The sequence below is a fragment of the Cicer arietinum genome, chromosome 3 (genome assembly GCF_000331145.2).
Source record: "Cicer arietinum cultivar CDC Frontier isolate Library 1 chromosome 3, Cicar.CDCFrontier_v2.0, whole genome shotgun sequence".
NCBI classification, from domain to species: domain Eukaryota; kingdom Viridiplantae; phylum Streptophyta; class Magnoliopsida; order Fabales; family Fabaceae; genus Cicer; species Cicer arietinum.
The window spans coordinates 6,244,222-6,259,918 of record NC_021162.2 but is presented as its reverse complement, the minus strand read 5'-3'; the positions used below and the strand labels follow the sequence as shown (position 1 = coordinate 6,259,918).

Below are 15,697 nucleotides of genomic sequence, written 5' to 3'. Positions count from 1 at the left end.
TTTACGATGATGAAGAAAAGTAATAATTAGATAAATGAATGTAACAATTTTACCATGTTATCCTTATTCACTATTACATACTTAAGCATCCTCATAAAAAAAAATTTATAAGCATCCTCATAAATATATATTAAAGTAACTTGGAACAAATGCCTATAACATTAATTTTTAGGAAAAACTGATATAAAATAATCAATTTTATTACCGTCATAATTAAAACACCACTTAATTGGCTGTTTGAGATTAATTGTGTAAACCTTCCACTTAATTGGCTGTTTGAGATTAATTGTGTAAACCTTTTTATACTAGTGTATGGTCATTAAACTCTTTTATTAAATCTCCATTTATTTAGAGATAGGGGGAGTAAGTTCTAAACCATATCCAAATGTTTGGCAGCAGTGAAGAGAAAATAAATTGTTCCATTAATGTGATTCACGAAGATCTGTGACGACAACTTGATTCACGATCAATATATGACAAGTTAATTTTTCGCAATTATACTTTCACGTGTAGCTGATACAGCCAATGTTTAGCTGTTCTAGCATGATTCACACTAGTGACACTACCCTAAAGTTTAGAGATTGATAAACAATAAATAATGCCTAAATTCAACCTTTTTAATTTCTTTTGTTTATCTCAACGTTTCAACCCTGAAAAACGTTTGCATTAAACTCGATACTGATTGATATTTGATCTCGTTTCCAACATGAAGAAAATAGAGAACTCACTCAACAAGATTCCCAAAGTTGATTAGCAACATAAAATCTGAACTCAGGACTGTTCTACATAGAAATATTTTGTTCTTAAAATGAGAAATCTCTTATACCGTGTATAATAATTGATGAAGTACCACAAGCTTAGCATCAGCAAATTCTAGACTTCTTTGTGTTTTCTAAACGAGCCACTAATTGTATACAACAGTTCAAATCAGGATGCACTAAATGAAGTTGAATATATCTTCAACTTCAACTAGCTAGAACACAATAAAACAATTTACAGAACTCTACAATCAGAGGGTTCAAAACCATTAATCATATGTCAGTTAAAAAGAACATTCCAACTCACTACCTAAAATCTAAAATGGCTTACAATACACATCACACTTCTGAAAAAATCAACCGGTAGATGAGAGGTTTCTTTCTTGTTCTTATGGTCTTGGTCTATCAATAACAACAGCAGCTGCACATTCCATCCCAAAAGAACTTATCAGAGACGACGTGCCCAGTCGATATCACTGCTTTGAAGTACCGGCTGCTGCAGAGGACCTTGAGGCTAAAGAATATAAAGTCTTCAATGTCGACGGCAAAGTGGCAATCGTTTAGACAAACTGAGACTTCAGAAAACTTAACTCACTGAAGGTGCTCTAAAATTCTATTCACAATAGCTCCTTATCATAAAATGCAAGAAGCTGTTTCACGTGATTATGCCAGGCAGCTACGCTTTGCCCGTCTACTGTCACCCAGTCAACAACCGTCGATGCCGGTTGCTCCCACCACTCATCAAGCTGCAGAAGATGTTGCAGTGTAAGAATAGAAGAGGAAATCTTCATAGTTACAAACGAACACATAAGAATCCATCAAGAGATTACATTACATATCAAATTAAACATTTGTGATGAAGTTTTTTATCCAGCCATATATGTAAATAAAACATGCTTAGCATAAGTTGCATCTGAGCTAAACATACATACACGGACAGAGTGGGGATGGAAGTTCTCAAAATTAGGATTGGACCTAACTCAACCCTTATAAAACCAGTTTGTATAGTAAGCGATACCTTCCACTTATAAACACATTTTCAGATTATATCTAATCTAATGTAAACCTCTCAACACACCCAGCAAATCTGGAACGTGATCCGACTGGCGTGAAGTGGGTAGCCCAACAAATCTTGAATAGACTTTGATAACATTTTAGATTAAGGTTCATCGAGAAAAAACTCAAAGTTCCTCAGCTACGGTTGTAAAATGATAATTAGTACTGCTTTAATTAGTAATAGTTTCTCCCTTTTTCTAAAAAAAAAATACGATCTTAAAATTTGAGTTGGACCCTAACTCAACCCTTACAAAACCAACTTGTAAGGTGAGAGATGTCTCACATTTATAAACACATTTTTAGGCCATATCTCATCAAATGTAGGACTCTCAATAGATGTTTCAAAAGTGTGCTTCATGTGAAAAATTATATGAACAACTCATTCCTGAAATTTTTAAGGGATATCAATCTAATATTATATCCAATAATAATAACAGCAGTAACTCACCAATCCCCTGACATATTTGCAAGCTTCCAAACTCTGCTGAGCATTCAAAACACCAGTCTTGAGTTCAGGCAACCATTTTTCCATGACAGTTTTTTCTTGTTCTTCAGCCAAATTTAAAGAAAAATTTGTTGTCCTGCATCATCATCTCAAATGTCAAAAATGAAGAAAAATCTTCCAAGAAATTATTATGAAGGTATGAATCTGAAAGAAATGGAAAGATATATTAACTACATCTTTTTCTCTTGGACAAGCATATATGAATTAACTAAATTAATTAACCATGAATGCGGGTTGGATTCTGGGGTTGCATTTATATCTACCTTTCGTAATCCTGTTGAACACAGTAGGCATGATTCAACAAGGCATGACCACTTTGAACAAGATCCCGTCTAATATGGACAAGATTAATAGCCTTTAATAAATCTTCCAACACACTAGCTTCTGAACCACGAAGTTTCAAACAAAACTCCAGGGACTCCAGCACTGATGCTAGACCAGCATCTGAACCCTCCAAGCCTGCCCATTAAGATAATCATTTACTACATTATAATATATTTTAGTCCACATATATACATACCACCAGTAGTACATACCTTAGAAACTACATTTCCAAGGTTGATGAATTAATAAGCAATAGTGATATAGAACTATAGATGTGAAACCAAAAACCTTTTCTAAATTTAGATAACTTTGTGGAAATTCAACACCAATCAGAATAATGTAATATTGCCTATGAAGCCCAAATACTTCAAAATTGGCAAAGTATTGGTGCCCGACGCATATCCGATACTTCCAAATGAGTACCCAAAGTATCCAATAATATTGTTTATTCTCTTTAAAAATATTTTCAAAGATACATCTTTCGATACTTCTTACTAACTAAAGACATGAATGTCATTTGGATATTACACAACTACAATGCATTACTACAATTGTATGTTTTGGTGATCGTAGAAATAATATATTCTGATATAGGTGGTGAAAAGATAACCGACCCTACTTAGTGGGAAAATGTTTGGTTGTTGTTGTAGTAGGTGGTGAAAAGATATATAACTATGCCTATTTGTTATATAATCTAGTATTTTTAATTTATTGTGTAAATTGTGATCATCACATGATAACTACTGATATGTTTATGCATTGATGAGCAATTAGCAATGTGAATGTCTATATATAAACATTTTTGTTAACGTATCTTGTTCGTGTCATATCTTAATTTGAAATTTCTGGTATCCATGTTGTATCCTTAGAAATTATTTATATTTTATATACTGGCAGGATTATACAACTGATTTTTTTCAGAATTACAATGTAGTGCGATAATAATTAGTCTGCTAGTATTTTATATACTAAGCAATATTCATCTTGTTTAGAAATTATGAAGATCAAGGACTAATTGCGACAAAGTTAAAAGCAAAAGACATGAAGTTTAAGAGAGTACTAACTTCTAAACTTTTTTCATAATAAAATCACATTGACACTGGGGGTGAATGATATGCTAAATTTATCATCAAAGAAGACAAAAAACACTAGTTCTTATTAATAATTGTCAAAATTTGTTTCTGTTTTATTATATCCTTCAATTATAGGGATTTTGGTTGTATAGGAGTAATAATAAGGATTTGGTTGTATAGTAATCATTTATATATATATTTGATGTATTGTTAGCATATTTCAATTCAATAAAATATATTTTTTCCCTAATTCTTGAGATGGCATCATAGCGGTTTTTGGGAGTCTAGCTTCCGCATAAACCTGACGCCTTCATTGCGGTTTATTTTTCCTGAAACCTTAGCCACCTTCGCCGTGACCCATTTTGCTGCCTACATTGCAATAATTTGAGGCTATGCCATTACTGCTCATGTTCGTTTGACCACCTTGCATATTTCACGCCACCGCTCACACCACAAGACTTGCCTCCATTAGATCAGCCGGAACCCAAAGCGCCGTTGCCAATGGCCCATTGAGGCGCCCTCACGCGCGCCTTCCAGTCTGGCACATGACACCCACCCGCGACATCATCTTTGATGCGTGTGCACCACGTGACATCTTATAGACCTTTGTTCACTACCGTTTTCAACCAGATTGTAGATCAGTCGTTACTAGTTCCATTTTGGGTGTTCATTTTCCAAACAGAGTACTTTTGTTTGTCGACCATTTGAAGCTCACACGGTTTTTGCTTAGACTTTTCTGTTAAAGACTTTGGCCACTATTGTTATTGTGGCATTATAGCACGCTTACAGATTGTGGATATATTTTGGACGTTTGAAATTTGTTTTATAGATCAATCTTTCATCTCTTATATTGTCTGTCTACTGGTTTTACGGATATGACAACTAAAGAAAGCAAAAGTGGATTGGCCAAATGCAATGAAGATGAAGTAGAGAAGATGAAATCCAGTTAGGATATAGAAATAGGGATAATAAGGAGTTTGTTAGTAGTTATGTTCCTAGGTTGTTAGTAGTTGCATAGGTGTAACTATTTTGGTGTTTTTGTTATTAGTTAGTCAGGAACCCAAGAATTGGATTCCAAGGATTGAGAGGAGAAACACTAATATTTAAAAAAAAAAAAAATAACAAATAATAGGAGAGAATCTCTCCAAAGAAAATGATACACGAGTGGATATGCTCCTACAATGGTCCACACCACTCAATTTCTAAAGTTTCTCAAAGATCATTTCTAAAGGGGTGGAAGCCTTTATTTAAAGACTTACAATACAATAGGATATGGATTAACCTGTCAGAGAATACAAGTAAAGAAGATGAGTCTCTTCTACTTCTTGGGTTGACTCTTAAACCATAAATTGAGACTGAAATTGATTTTGAAAAAGATGGAAATGAAGGAAATAACAATGTTGAGACTGAAATTGATTTTGAGAAAGATGGAAATGATGGCACTAATGTACGACGTAGGAAGAATATAGTATATACAAGAAGAACAAAGGTCATGCTTGAATCTATTCACATCCATGAGTCCAATACGACTTTACATGAGGTAACTTCTCTTGACGCTTCAAACTCTAGTGATCCAATCTATGAATTTTCCTATGCACTGGAATCAGAATCCAACATACCACCAACTTATGATGACCTCCATATCCTAACTACTCTTAGGAAGAATACTAGGACATGTACCAATAAGTCACTCTACCCTCTATCCAACTACCTATGCTTTGAACAATTCTCACCTACCCATAAAGTCTTCCTCACAAGTTTGAACACTACTACTTTATCTACCTCTCTATCTGAAGCATTGTCTGACAGGAAATGGAAACAAGTCATGGACTTGGAAATGGAAGCACTGGATAAGAACGAGACTTGGGATTTGGTCCCTTTACCAAATGGAAAGAAACCTATAGGATACAAGTGAGTATACACTACAAAGTACAAGGTTGATGGATCTATTGAGAGGTACAAGGCAAGGTTGGTAGCTAAAGGATTTACTCAAACGTATGGAATGGATTACTTGAAAACATTTGCTTCGACAGCAAAAATGAATATCGTACGTGTGATATTATCTCTAGCAGCTAATTACAATTGAAACTTGCACCAAAATGTATAAAAATGTCTTTCTCCATAGAGATCTAGAAGAAGAGATTTATATGGACTTACTCCCTGGATACAGTGAGCATATGGCTGCTAACACCGTTTGTAAGTTAAAGAAAGCTATATATGAGCTTAAACAATTGCCACGAGCGTGGTTTGGAAGGTTTGCTAGAGTCATGGTGGGTCTAGGCTTCAAACAAAGCCAAGGAGATCATACCCTCTTTATCAAACACTTTGAGTCATGGGGAGTAACAGTGTTATTGGTATAAGCGGACGATATTATAGTGATTGGTAATGGTGAAAAGGAGTAACAACTGTTAGGTCAAAACCTAGCTAAGGAATTTGAGATTAAAACCTTGGGAAATTGAAGTATTTCTTGGGAATTGAAGTGGCTCACTCTAAGAAAGGGATTTTCATATCCCAAAAAAAATACATCACATATCTTTTGCAAGAAACAAGCACAAGACAACGTGCAAGTTAGCGAGTACACCAATAAATCCAACTTTAAAATTGGGAAATGCATAAGACGTTGCAGATGACAAGGAAATGTACCAAACATTAGTTGATAGACTCATATATCAGTCACATACTAACCTGAATTTGCCTTCGATGTATGCCTAGTCAGTCAATTCATGCACCAGGTACACGTGCAATATTTGAAAGGAACCACAGGAAGAGGAATTTTATTCAGACGAAATTGAAATGTGGGTCTTGAAGCATATACTGATGCTGACTATGCAGGGTCAATTGTAGATAAAAGGTCAACCACAAAATATTGGCGGAAATTGTGACTTGGAAGAGTAAGAAACAAAATGTGGTATCCGGATCCAGTGCTGAAGCAGAATTTAGACCAACGACACAAGGGATACGCGAGTTATTATGGTTGAAGATCATTTTAGAGGACCAAAAGATAAAGTGGAATGAACAAATGAAACTCTATTGTGATAATAAATATGCTATTAGCACAGCACATGTGCAGCATGACAAAACCAAGCATATTGAAGTTGACAGACATTTCATCAAATAAAAATTCGATAGTAGCCTAATATGCACTCCATATGTCTCCTCCCAAAATGAAACTTTCAAAAAATTGTATCCAAGTTGGAAATGGAGAACATTTACTCACTAGCTTGAGAGGGAGTGTCAATTTGTTTCTGTTTTATTATATCCCACAATTATAGGAATTTGGTTGCATAGTAATACTAATAGAGGTTTGGTTGTATAACAGTACTAATAGGGATTTAGTTGTATAGTAATCTTGTATATATATATCTGATGTATTGTTAGCGTATTTCAATTCATTAAAATATATGTTTACCCTAATTCTTGAGAATAATACTAAACACTTAATCCAAATAAAATAAGGAAACAAAATTACATTATATCAAAAAATATAGAAACCAATTCTAAGATATAATCTAACATTAATTCTCGTAAAAAATAGGCAGCTTTCACTGAAAGTATGAAACTTTTCACCATAGGTGGATCAAAATCAAATCTTTTTATCATATGCATGTATTGTAGACAATTATAACCTATGACCGTATATAATGTTCAGCCATGACATCAACAACTATTGCTTAAAGTGCTGACACACACACCGTAAAAGGACTCAGAATATCTGCCAAATCAAAAGTTGTAATCCAAGTTAAATGATCATGCAAACAAATTGTAAATAAGTTGATAAAACAGAGAACAAATCTCCTTATGTAAAGAGAGAAACATTCTAGAAGGTGGATATCTGCCAGATCAAAAGTTATAATCAAGTTAAATGATCATGCAAACAAATTTATAAATAAGTTGATAAAAACAGAGAACAAATCTCCTTATGTCAAAAGAGAATCATTCTAGAAGGTGGATGGATATCTGCTAGATCAAAAGTTGTAATCAAGTTAAATAATCATGCAAACAAATTTATAAATAAGTTAATAAAATCAGAGAACAAATCTCACTGCGTCAAAGGAGAATCATTCTAGAAGATGTGTAGAGAATAGGACATAATGGTATGCTAACATATATTTTATTACGGAATTTCATTTCAAAAAGCGTCAAAACTAACAAATTTAATAGTTTTGGTAGGCATTAGACAAGTTTCAGAGAAATCTATTTCATCCAAAAGAACAACCCCATCTTGTACATGCTTTCATATCAGACATCTCTGAAAGGGGTACACCAGTAAAGAGTCTTTCGGTGCAACAAAAATGTTAATATACTCACCAGCAGGATACTGAAGTGCAGCTGAAACACGGCATATTGATGGAATTGCTGACGGATCCCGAGCACCAGCTCTTGCTGTCAAAATAGCCGCATTAATTTCTGCATTTGCAACTGCTTCCTGTCCAGATGATCCACTGGACCCCATGGCCTCAAGCAGTGCCTGAACCAGAATTGATGATAAATTTAAGTTGAAGCACGTCATAATATATGAGATAGATGATTAAAATGTTCAAAGTGAATGTCTCTAAAGCCATTAAGACCTTTCTCAAAAAAGTTATAGGATTTGTTCCGTATGCTAAAATATATAGGACAGGATAGCACAGAAATATTTCTTTTGCATTTTGATTGCAAAGTTGATTATGAGACAGCAAAACAAGGAATGAGGTATAGGAGAATAATCTGAAAATTTGTTACCGACTAATTTCCAGACATAAAAAATACACTACTTTGTCTTTCCCTCCCAAGTCCCAACTCTCTTATGCAACCTCCCAACTCACAAACTTCGCAACAATAGCAATTTCAGGCCTGACATACCGAAAACTGACAGTGGTGCCGAAGACAGAAGACTGAAGTACATTCATCGGAGCACAACCACCCTCTTCACCTTCTCCCATGAGACACAATAGAATCAAAATGAAAATTCCAAATTCAACCCAAAATTAAAAAACACAAATCAAGATTGTTACCAGAAAAATCCTCGATATTTTCATTATTCAGCTCAAACTCACTGAGCTTCACAAAGTCTCTTGCCCCTAAACTTGTTATAGGATAGGATTATATCTATAATTTCTCATTCTTCTTAAAGCAAGTAGCCATTTCTGATATGCAAAATTTAAGCTGCATTCTTGATTTTTTTTCATCAATTCATGTTTCTCATGTATCTTTAGCTTGCGGATTTGGGGAAATATCATATCCACCCCCCAAGTGTACTTTCCTTCTTTTAGTTTCATCCAGATAAATTTATTCTATCAATGTGTTGATTATTAAAACTAGTCACCCAATCCGAGACAAGTGATATTTAAATGAATTCGGAAACTTTGATAACCAAATGGTAGAAATGGAAGGTCCAAGAGTACACCCCGTAAAGCAACGTCAAATATCAATCGCAAAAACTCAAACATTACATCTATTCTAAAATTTGTTACGATAACAAGTGTTTGTTAGAGCATCATAAACCTGTGGTGAAGAAGGAAGCATGTAGAGGCTATTATCTGGACTCCGATAAAAGGTAGACACTTCTTTCTCTATAAGATCCTTTGCACCGTTTGAAGCCTCAACAACAGCAAAACATGCTGGAATTATGGTGCTTGAAGCATATTCCCTTGCAGTTGATGGTTGCTGACTCCAAAATGAAGCAGCATCCTGCAACATAAAACAAAACAAAAAATCAAAGAACTGTTTATTAAAAAAATCAGAAAAAATTACATGAACAATGCTTTGTTGGAATCACTTGTACGACTTAAGGCAAAAATAATACCATTAAGGCCCAGTAGGAACAATACAAGTGAACTTCCTACAAATATCCATTGTCTTGGCAGTCAATAGCATACATATATCAATTAACAAAATGCATCAACATGGCCACACAGACAAATCAATTAATGGCTAATTCAAGTTTGAAACCACTGAAATGATTATCCTAGGATCCAAAAAGGGTACCATTATTACCCAAGGTTAAGCAGTAAATACAACAGTCACATTCGACAAATACAGAAAAATAATGAAATAATGGAACCTTACCGTATTTGCTTTAAGGAGTGCCGTGTATATGGACTCAAGTTCTGATCTACGAGCATCAAACTCTTCAATCTTTTTCCACTTTTTTTTCAGAGAATCTTCGGCTTCTTTCCTCTCGGCACATAACTTATTCAAGCGTTGTATTTCGGACATCAAGGTGTTTAAACTTGCCTTTAAACCAGTAACTTCTCTTTCCTTTGCCCAAACATCTAGCTAAACACATGTAAGAAGTATAAGCAGGTAAACTCCCACCTCAAATTTAGAATTTTGATGTGAAAAATATTTCTAGCATTAATAATTGCATGGAACTGAACGGGCCAAAAAGGTTCTTTCATTTTTTGCTGCCAATTCATAACAGCAGAAAATCTTAGTTCCTGAACAAATTTGGAAAATAAAAAAAGGAACCTAAATGATTTAATTAAACTTATTAAAAGCAAAGATTCCTCAAAGGTAAAAGAAGATAAATTTTGTATTGCTCCTACCTTAAATGTTGATATAAAAAAAAGTTAATAATTTAAAGATGTCTTGATGTTGATAGTTTAAAAATAATAAATCACAGATACACAAGTGTTCCCAAATCCTCTGGTTCTTTAATTCAATTTTACTGGGAATATCAAATTTCAGAATCTTCCCCCATGAACTATATCAAAATTATATTTATGACATCATAACAACTCCAAATTATCAAATCAGATTTACAGGCTACCTTAAAATAATTAGATGTGAAGAGCCAAACCAAAGGTAATTTGTCATGAAAACAAATTTTGTATACTTGTGTCTTTCTTTCTCAGAATGTCATATAACCAAATCGATCATGTGCACCCAAACATGTTAGGCATTAACAGCTAAATCATATACATGTCCAAAGCAGCTTAAGATATTGTCTGAATCTATAGAAAAAAACTTAAACAAAACGAAATTACAACCTTAAAAACATGCCAAGCAATTAACTTTTGTCACTCGAGGTCAGAAATAAAATGAGAATTGAATTAAACATTAAGTCTTATTATAAGCCATGCCACCAAAACAATATTCATCAAAACTTCAGGCTCAACGTTTCCTTGAATCACTAGAAAACAAGCTCTTCTTCTCAACATAAGTGCTGATAACCTAATCTAACTATTGGTTATTAATTAGAATAAAGTTTGTAGTTATAGAATCACGGACAAAGGTGACAATAGATTCAAAAGATCATAGAACTCGCATAAAAAGAACCTGATTCACCATAAGCTTTAAATGAATAGTACCTGAAGTTGCCTAAGACTTCCAACATTCTGAGATGTGCTGCCAATCCCAATTGAACGAGAAGTAACATCTGTACCTCCATGCAGACGTTTCAAAAGTTTTTCACACAAGTCCCTTGCTTCTGCAGCGTTGTTTAGTGCATCTTCAGTAGCCAAAAATTGCTGAACATGGGCTTTCTGTGAACAGATATACAGTCTATAACTCAGATATACAGTCTATAACTCAGATATACAGTCTTCAGTAGCCAAAAATTGCTGAACATTGGTTCTATAACTCAACTTAAGATGATAAAACTATGCAGTCTATGGATGAATAAAGACCTGTCTTTCAAGAAGTTGATTTTGACTTCCTCCTGGAGGCACATCAACCCCAAGTTTTCCATTTCCATAGAGGGGATACTGTAGAGGAGAGCTCCCATCAGAAGAGGAAACATCCATAACTATGTTATTTTCATATTTGTACCTGATTGAAATATGCAAGTTTAAATTATCTCAATAGCAAGCGTAATATACTTGCTAATAAGAATAAACTAACAGAGCACTCATAAACTGCATACATCTACATACATACTATTATGCTTTAGTTGGCAGAGGAACTAAATCACTGATGCATGTTTTATATGCTTTACAAATTTAGCATTTTTGACTGAATTTAACAATGATTGATGATTTCTACAGAAGGTCCAAACTTCAAAAATTATAGTCACAGCAGCACTAACAAGAACATCACCAGAACATGAGAAATAGAAACTACATAAATTCTGATACCTCAAGGTCTCTGCATCAGCTCTAACATCAATTTTCTCTATTTCTCTGGAAATTAGACGTTTCAGGCGAGAAGTATATGCAGTAATTGCCTGAAGCAATAGGGGAGGACTCTTTAGGCAATTCACAATAACAGTTCTAACTTCATCTGGAATTTGCCCATCAAAATCAAACCCCAACTTCACCACTTCTGCCTGAGGATTTGAATGAATGCCACCTCCTTCATAAGCAGGAAAAGAACTCCGTATTTTTTCAACCATGTAAGCTACAAGAGATTCACAAGCCTTTCTAATATTCTTTTCCCTTGTGGTTTCAATGACAATGACATCATCAGAAGATTTACTGCTCTTAACAGTAGAATAAACAGCTTCCTTCTCACTTTTGGCACTAAAGTTATTTACCATTTCTACAGAAGAATCACCTGATCTTTGAGCATCCCTCGCTTGATTTATATAGTAACACAAACGTTTATGATATTCAGCAAATATTTTTGCAGCTTCGTCACATTGGTGATCATAGGCCTCCAACATCACTTGCTTATGCCTGCAGAATGGTAAAGAAAAGAATAACTCATACACTTCAATAGTCTCAACCATTCAATGCCAGAATCATCATAAATACATTATTTTCTCCCTCTCTCTTTAAAACATATCATTGCTATAGACACAAGCACACATACCTTTTTCATCAACAGTGATAGTTAATCTGAGGAGCACATCATACTAAAAAGCAACAACACAACATGCCTACATCGTCAAGATGATATAATAAACATTTGCAACATAAAAACTAAACAGTTTCTAGTTTCTACAACCAAATCCAGCAGAAAGGAGTGTTCTTTCTGTCCTCACAACAAAATTGGCATCCCTTATTCATCTTTTACCCAATTAAGAAGAGCAAGGAAAATTCCACTTCAACCAAGTGCTAATAAAGTGTAAATACTAACACAACAAGGGAAACGTTTGACTCATCCAAGACAATGTTGTAAACTGCCTTTCACGGAAAATAGCATTTTTTAAAATTCTACTACGCTAAAGCACTATAACACTGCTATAGTCGCTATTTGACATGACTTTTTCCAATATAGCATATCACGGAACAATAACGATTGTTCGAATTCCTCTATACTAAAGCTCTATAGCTACTATTTTACAACATCGATTTAAGGAGAGTGCAGTTTAGACTTTACAGATAATATACATAACTGCAACAGTTGAAACTTCCATAACTTCATAGTTTATCATTATGTACATTCATTTAATTATCACAATTTCAACCAGTAATTACAGTAATGAATGATTCTACACTAAGCCTTCACTAGGAGACAAATCCAATGACAATCACCAAGTTATATCACAACTTCAAAATTAGGGCAAAATTAGGAACCAAAACCTGTAATTTGCTCGTTCATCAAGCATCCTCTTCCTCTCTGCCTCCTCCCTCGAAACCTCAAGCATCCTCGCTCTCAAATCCTTCCTCTGTCTCCTCACAACATTCCTCAACCTCTCAACCTCCTTCGCCGCCAAATCACGCTCCATCAAAGCCGCCTCTCTCGTCTCCGCCGATCCAGAACCCTCCCCCGACATCATCTTCTCCTTCTTCCTCCCCGTCGCACCATCTCCATCGCCGTGAACGGTGATGTTCCGGCGAACATTCCGCACCGTCTTCTCAGACTTAGCGCGCGTGACGAGAAAGTTCCAAACAGGAATCATGTTCCCACGGCAAACCTTCCGGATCGATTCTACCGACGGCGAATGCGACTTGCCGGCGGCGTACTGACCGAGTGGTCTGTATCCCATTTCCTTGTGAAGCCATTCGAGAATCGCTTCCGGCGACGACGATGACGATGAGGATGAAGATGCGGTTTGCATTGTGAATTACGGTGATGGCATTGGACGAGTCGTGACTCGGACGAGTTAGTTAGTTATGTGTTATGGTTGGATCTGAGAGTGAGAAATTGGATGGTGGATGGAGTCAACAGTTATTCTGTTCAGACTCTCTCTGATCTAACTTCAGTGTCTGTTGTTTTGTCTTGTGTTGCAATTTGGCAAAAATTGTTGAGTAGAGGGAAATTTCATGGTGGTGTTTGAAGTTTTTAGGAATTTTGAAATTATCATTTATAAAAAGTTTTTCTTTTTAACTTTAGATATTAATTTTTGGATTTTCAAACAACTCAATCCAAATAATAAAGTGATGAGTTTCAATTTAAAAATCAAAAGTTGCATTACTTATCGCCAGATTATAATATTAATATTTGATTTATTTAATAAAAAAATATATTTATATTATTGCGTCGAATATTTTGTGTTTGACTTAAACTTGATACATCGCAGTGAATTATTTATAATAATATTTACTATTACTTCTAATAAAATAAAAAATAGATAACAAACTTAAATCTTAATAGACAAAAAATATTAAATCTTTTACTTTAAAGATTAATTTCACATCGTTGGTATAAACAATTTTAAATTATTGACAGATTACAATTACTGTTTTTATTTAAATACAAATGTGAAGTTTTTTATTATAAAAATAATTCTTATAGATGTAAGGGTTCTCTTATGTCTTTCATATTCTATAGATAATTATTTGGAAATTCTTCTTTCCATCGTTCCTTTCCAACATTCTAGAAATGTGAAAAATTTTAAAAATTTTCAAATTAGTATTTACATATTTGTTTACATATTTGAGTTGATGAATCGAAATAAGTTTTACTCACATTTATTATTTTAGAGAGTTTAAAATTAACAAATAAAAATAAAATTCTGGAAATTTTTTAGAGTGTTGGGAGGTGCTATGAGAATTTTTTTAATTATTTTTAGGATGTTGCTCAGCATCCTCTCAAAACTTGACTTTTATTGGAAATGAGATTTTCGGAGAGCAAAATTTAGTATAATTCACTATTTGAAGTGTGCTAATAATGTATTTTATATATTAAAAAAAAAAATGAGAGCTCGGATAAACAATCACCGTAATAATTTACCGTAATTTTATACAAAGTATTTGGTGTTATGAATTTTATTCAAGTTAATAATTTATAGGGTGATATAATTCAAGTTACTATGCAAAAAGCTTTAATTTTTTATTTGAAAATAGATCTGTTAGTAAACTATTTACAATTTTTATATCTTTGGTGTTGCCTTCAATAATGGAGCATTTAAAACACCATAACACCAATTTAAATTGAATATGCAAAATAGTATCATGGTTCCAGAACTATGAATTGGTTGGTTTGGGTAGGGTCTCTCTATACTCCTAGTTTATTGGAATAATTTTGTGTATGAAAAATTGTTTGGAATATGGACACCAACTAATTAATTGGTAAAATTTATATCGAAATGATCTCTCTTGTTGCTATATTTTTAAACAATAAAGTATAATTAAATTGTATATTTTTTATAAATTTATACATCGAGAATGAATTTGGTTCGATCTTTTCTAAACATTCTATTTAAATTTTACAGAAGGCAATTTACATTGCTATTGTATTTTGTAATTATCATAAATAAAATTAAAGGTCAAATGTTTTTCTAAGTTGCTTCGTATTTGCAAAAATCGATATTTATTTATGACCAATTCCATACGACTATTTCAAGGATAAAGTCAAGGAAAAGATTCAAAATTCTTATTTTGGATGATGAATGAAATCCATACATCAACATTATAATAATGTGTATAATATGTTAGATAATGTTATTATATATTAGTAGTAAGGGTATTTTAGACATTTCTATTCTCTTGTATATATACTCATTGTAACTCTATTAACTTAAGTTTGGTTCATTTGTTTATGAAACCCTAGCCAATGGTTCTTTCTCTTCTCCATTTCTCTTACTCCTCTTATAGGTTTATGTTAGATTATCATTGTTAACATGGTATCAAAGAGTTTTGATTGATTTTGAGATCTACTTTAAAGTGCTCCAC

At 33.7% G+C, this 15,697-nt stretch overlaps 1 protein-coding gene across 1 annotated transcript; it reads right to left on the bottom strand.

Moving 5' to 3' along the window:
- Positions 1-795: 795 nt before the first annotated feature.
- Positions 796-13,848, bottom strand: LOC101500715 (AUGMIN subunit 5). The gene is made up of 10 exons (XM_004491884.4): positions 13,163-13,848; positions 11,774-12,313; positions 11,327-11,468; positions 11,009-11,182; positions 9,765-9,974; positions 9,201-9,386; positions 8,025-8,184; positions 2,583-2,778; positions 2,263-2,395; positions 796-1,504 (listed from the first exon to the last, which is right to left on the bottom strand). Exons 1-10 carry the CDS (start codon positions 13,639-13,641, stop codon positions 1,376-1,378), a joined length of 2,349 nt encoding a protein of 782 aa, XP_004491941.1. The 5' UTR covers positions 13,642-13,848; the 3' UTR covers positions 796-1,375.
- Positions 13,849-15,697: the final 1,849 nt, after the last annotated feature.

Excerpts from the sequence above, each read along its gene's own strand:
- LOC101500715 (XM_004491884.4), bottom strand. The coding sequence starts at position 13,641 with ATGCAAACCGCATCTTCATCCTCATCGTCATCGTCGTCGCCGGAAGCG. Across the intron at positions 12,314-13,162 it reads GATGAACGAGCAAATTACAG|GCATAAGCAAGTGATGTTGG; the intron begins GTTTTGGTTCCT and ends ACCATTCTGCAG. Across the intron at positions 9,975-11,008 it reads GAAGTCTTAGGCAACTTCAG|CTAGATGTTTGGGCAAAGGA; the intron begins GTACTATTCATT and ends ACATGTGTTTAG.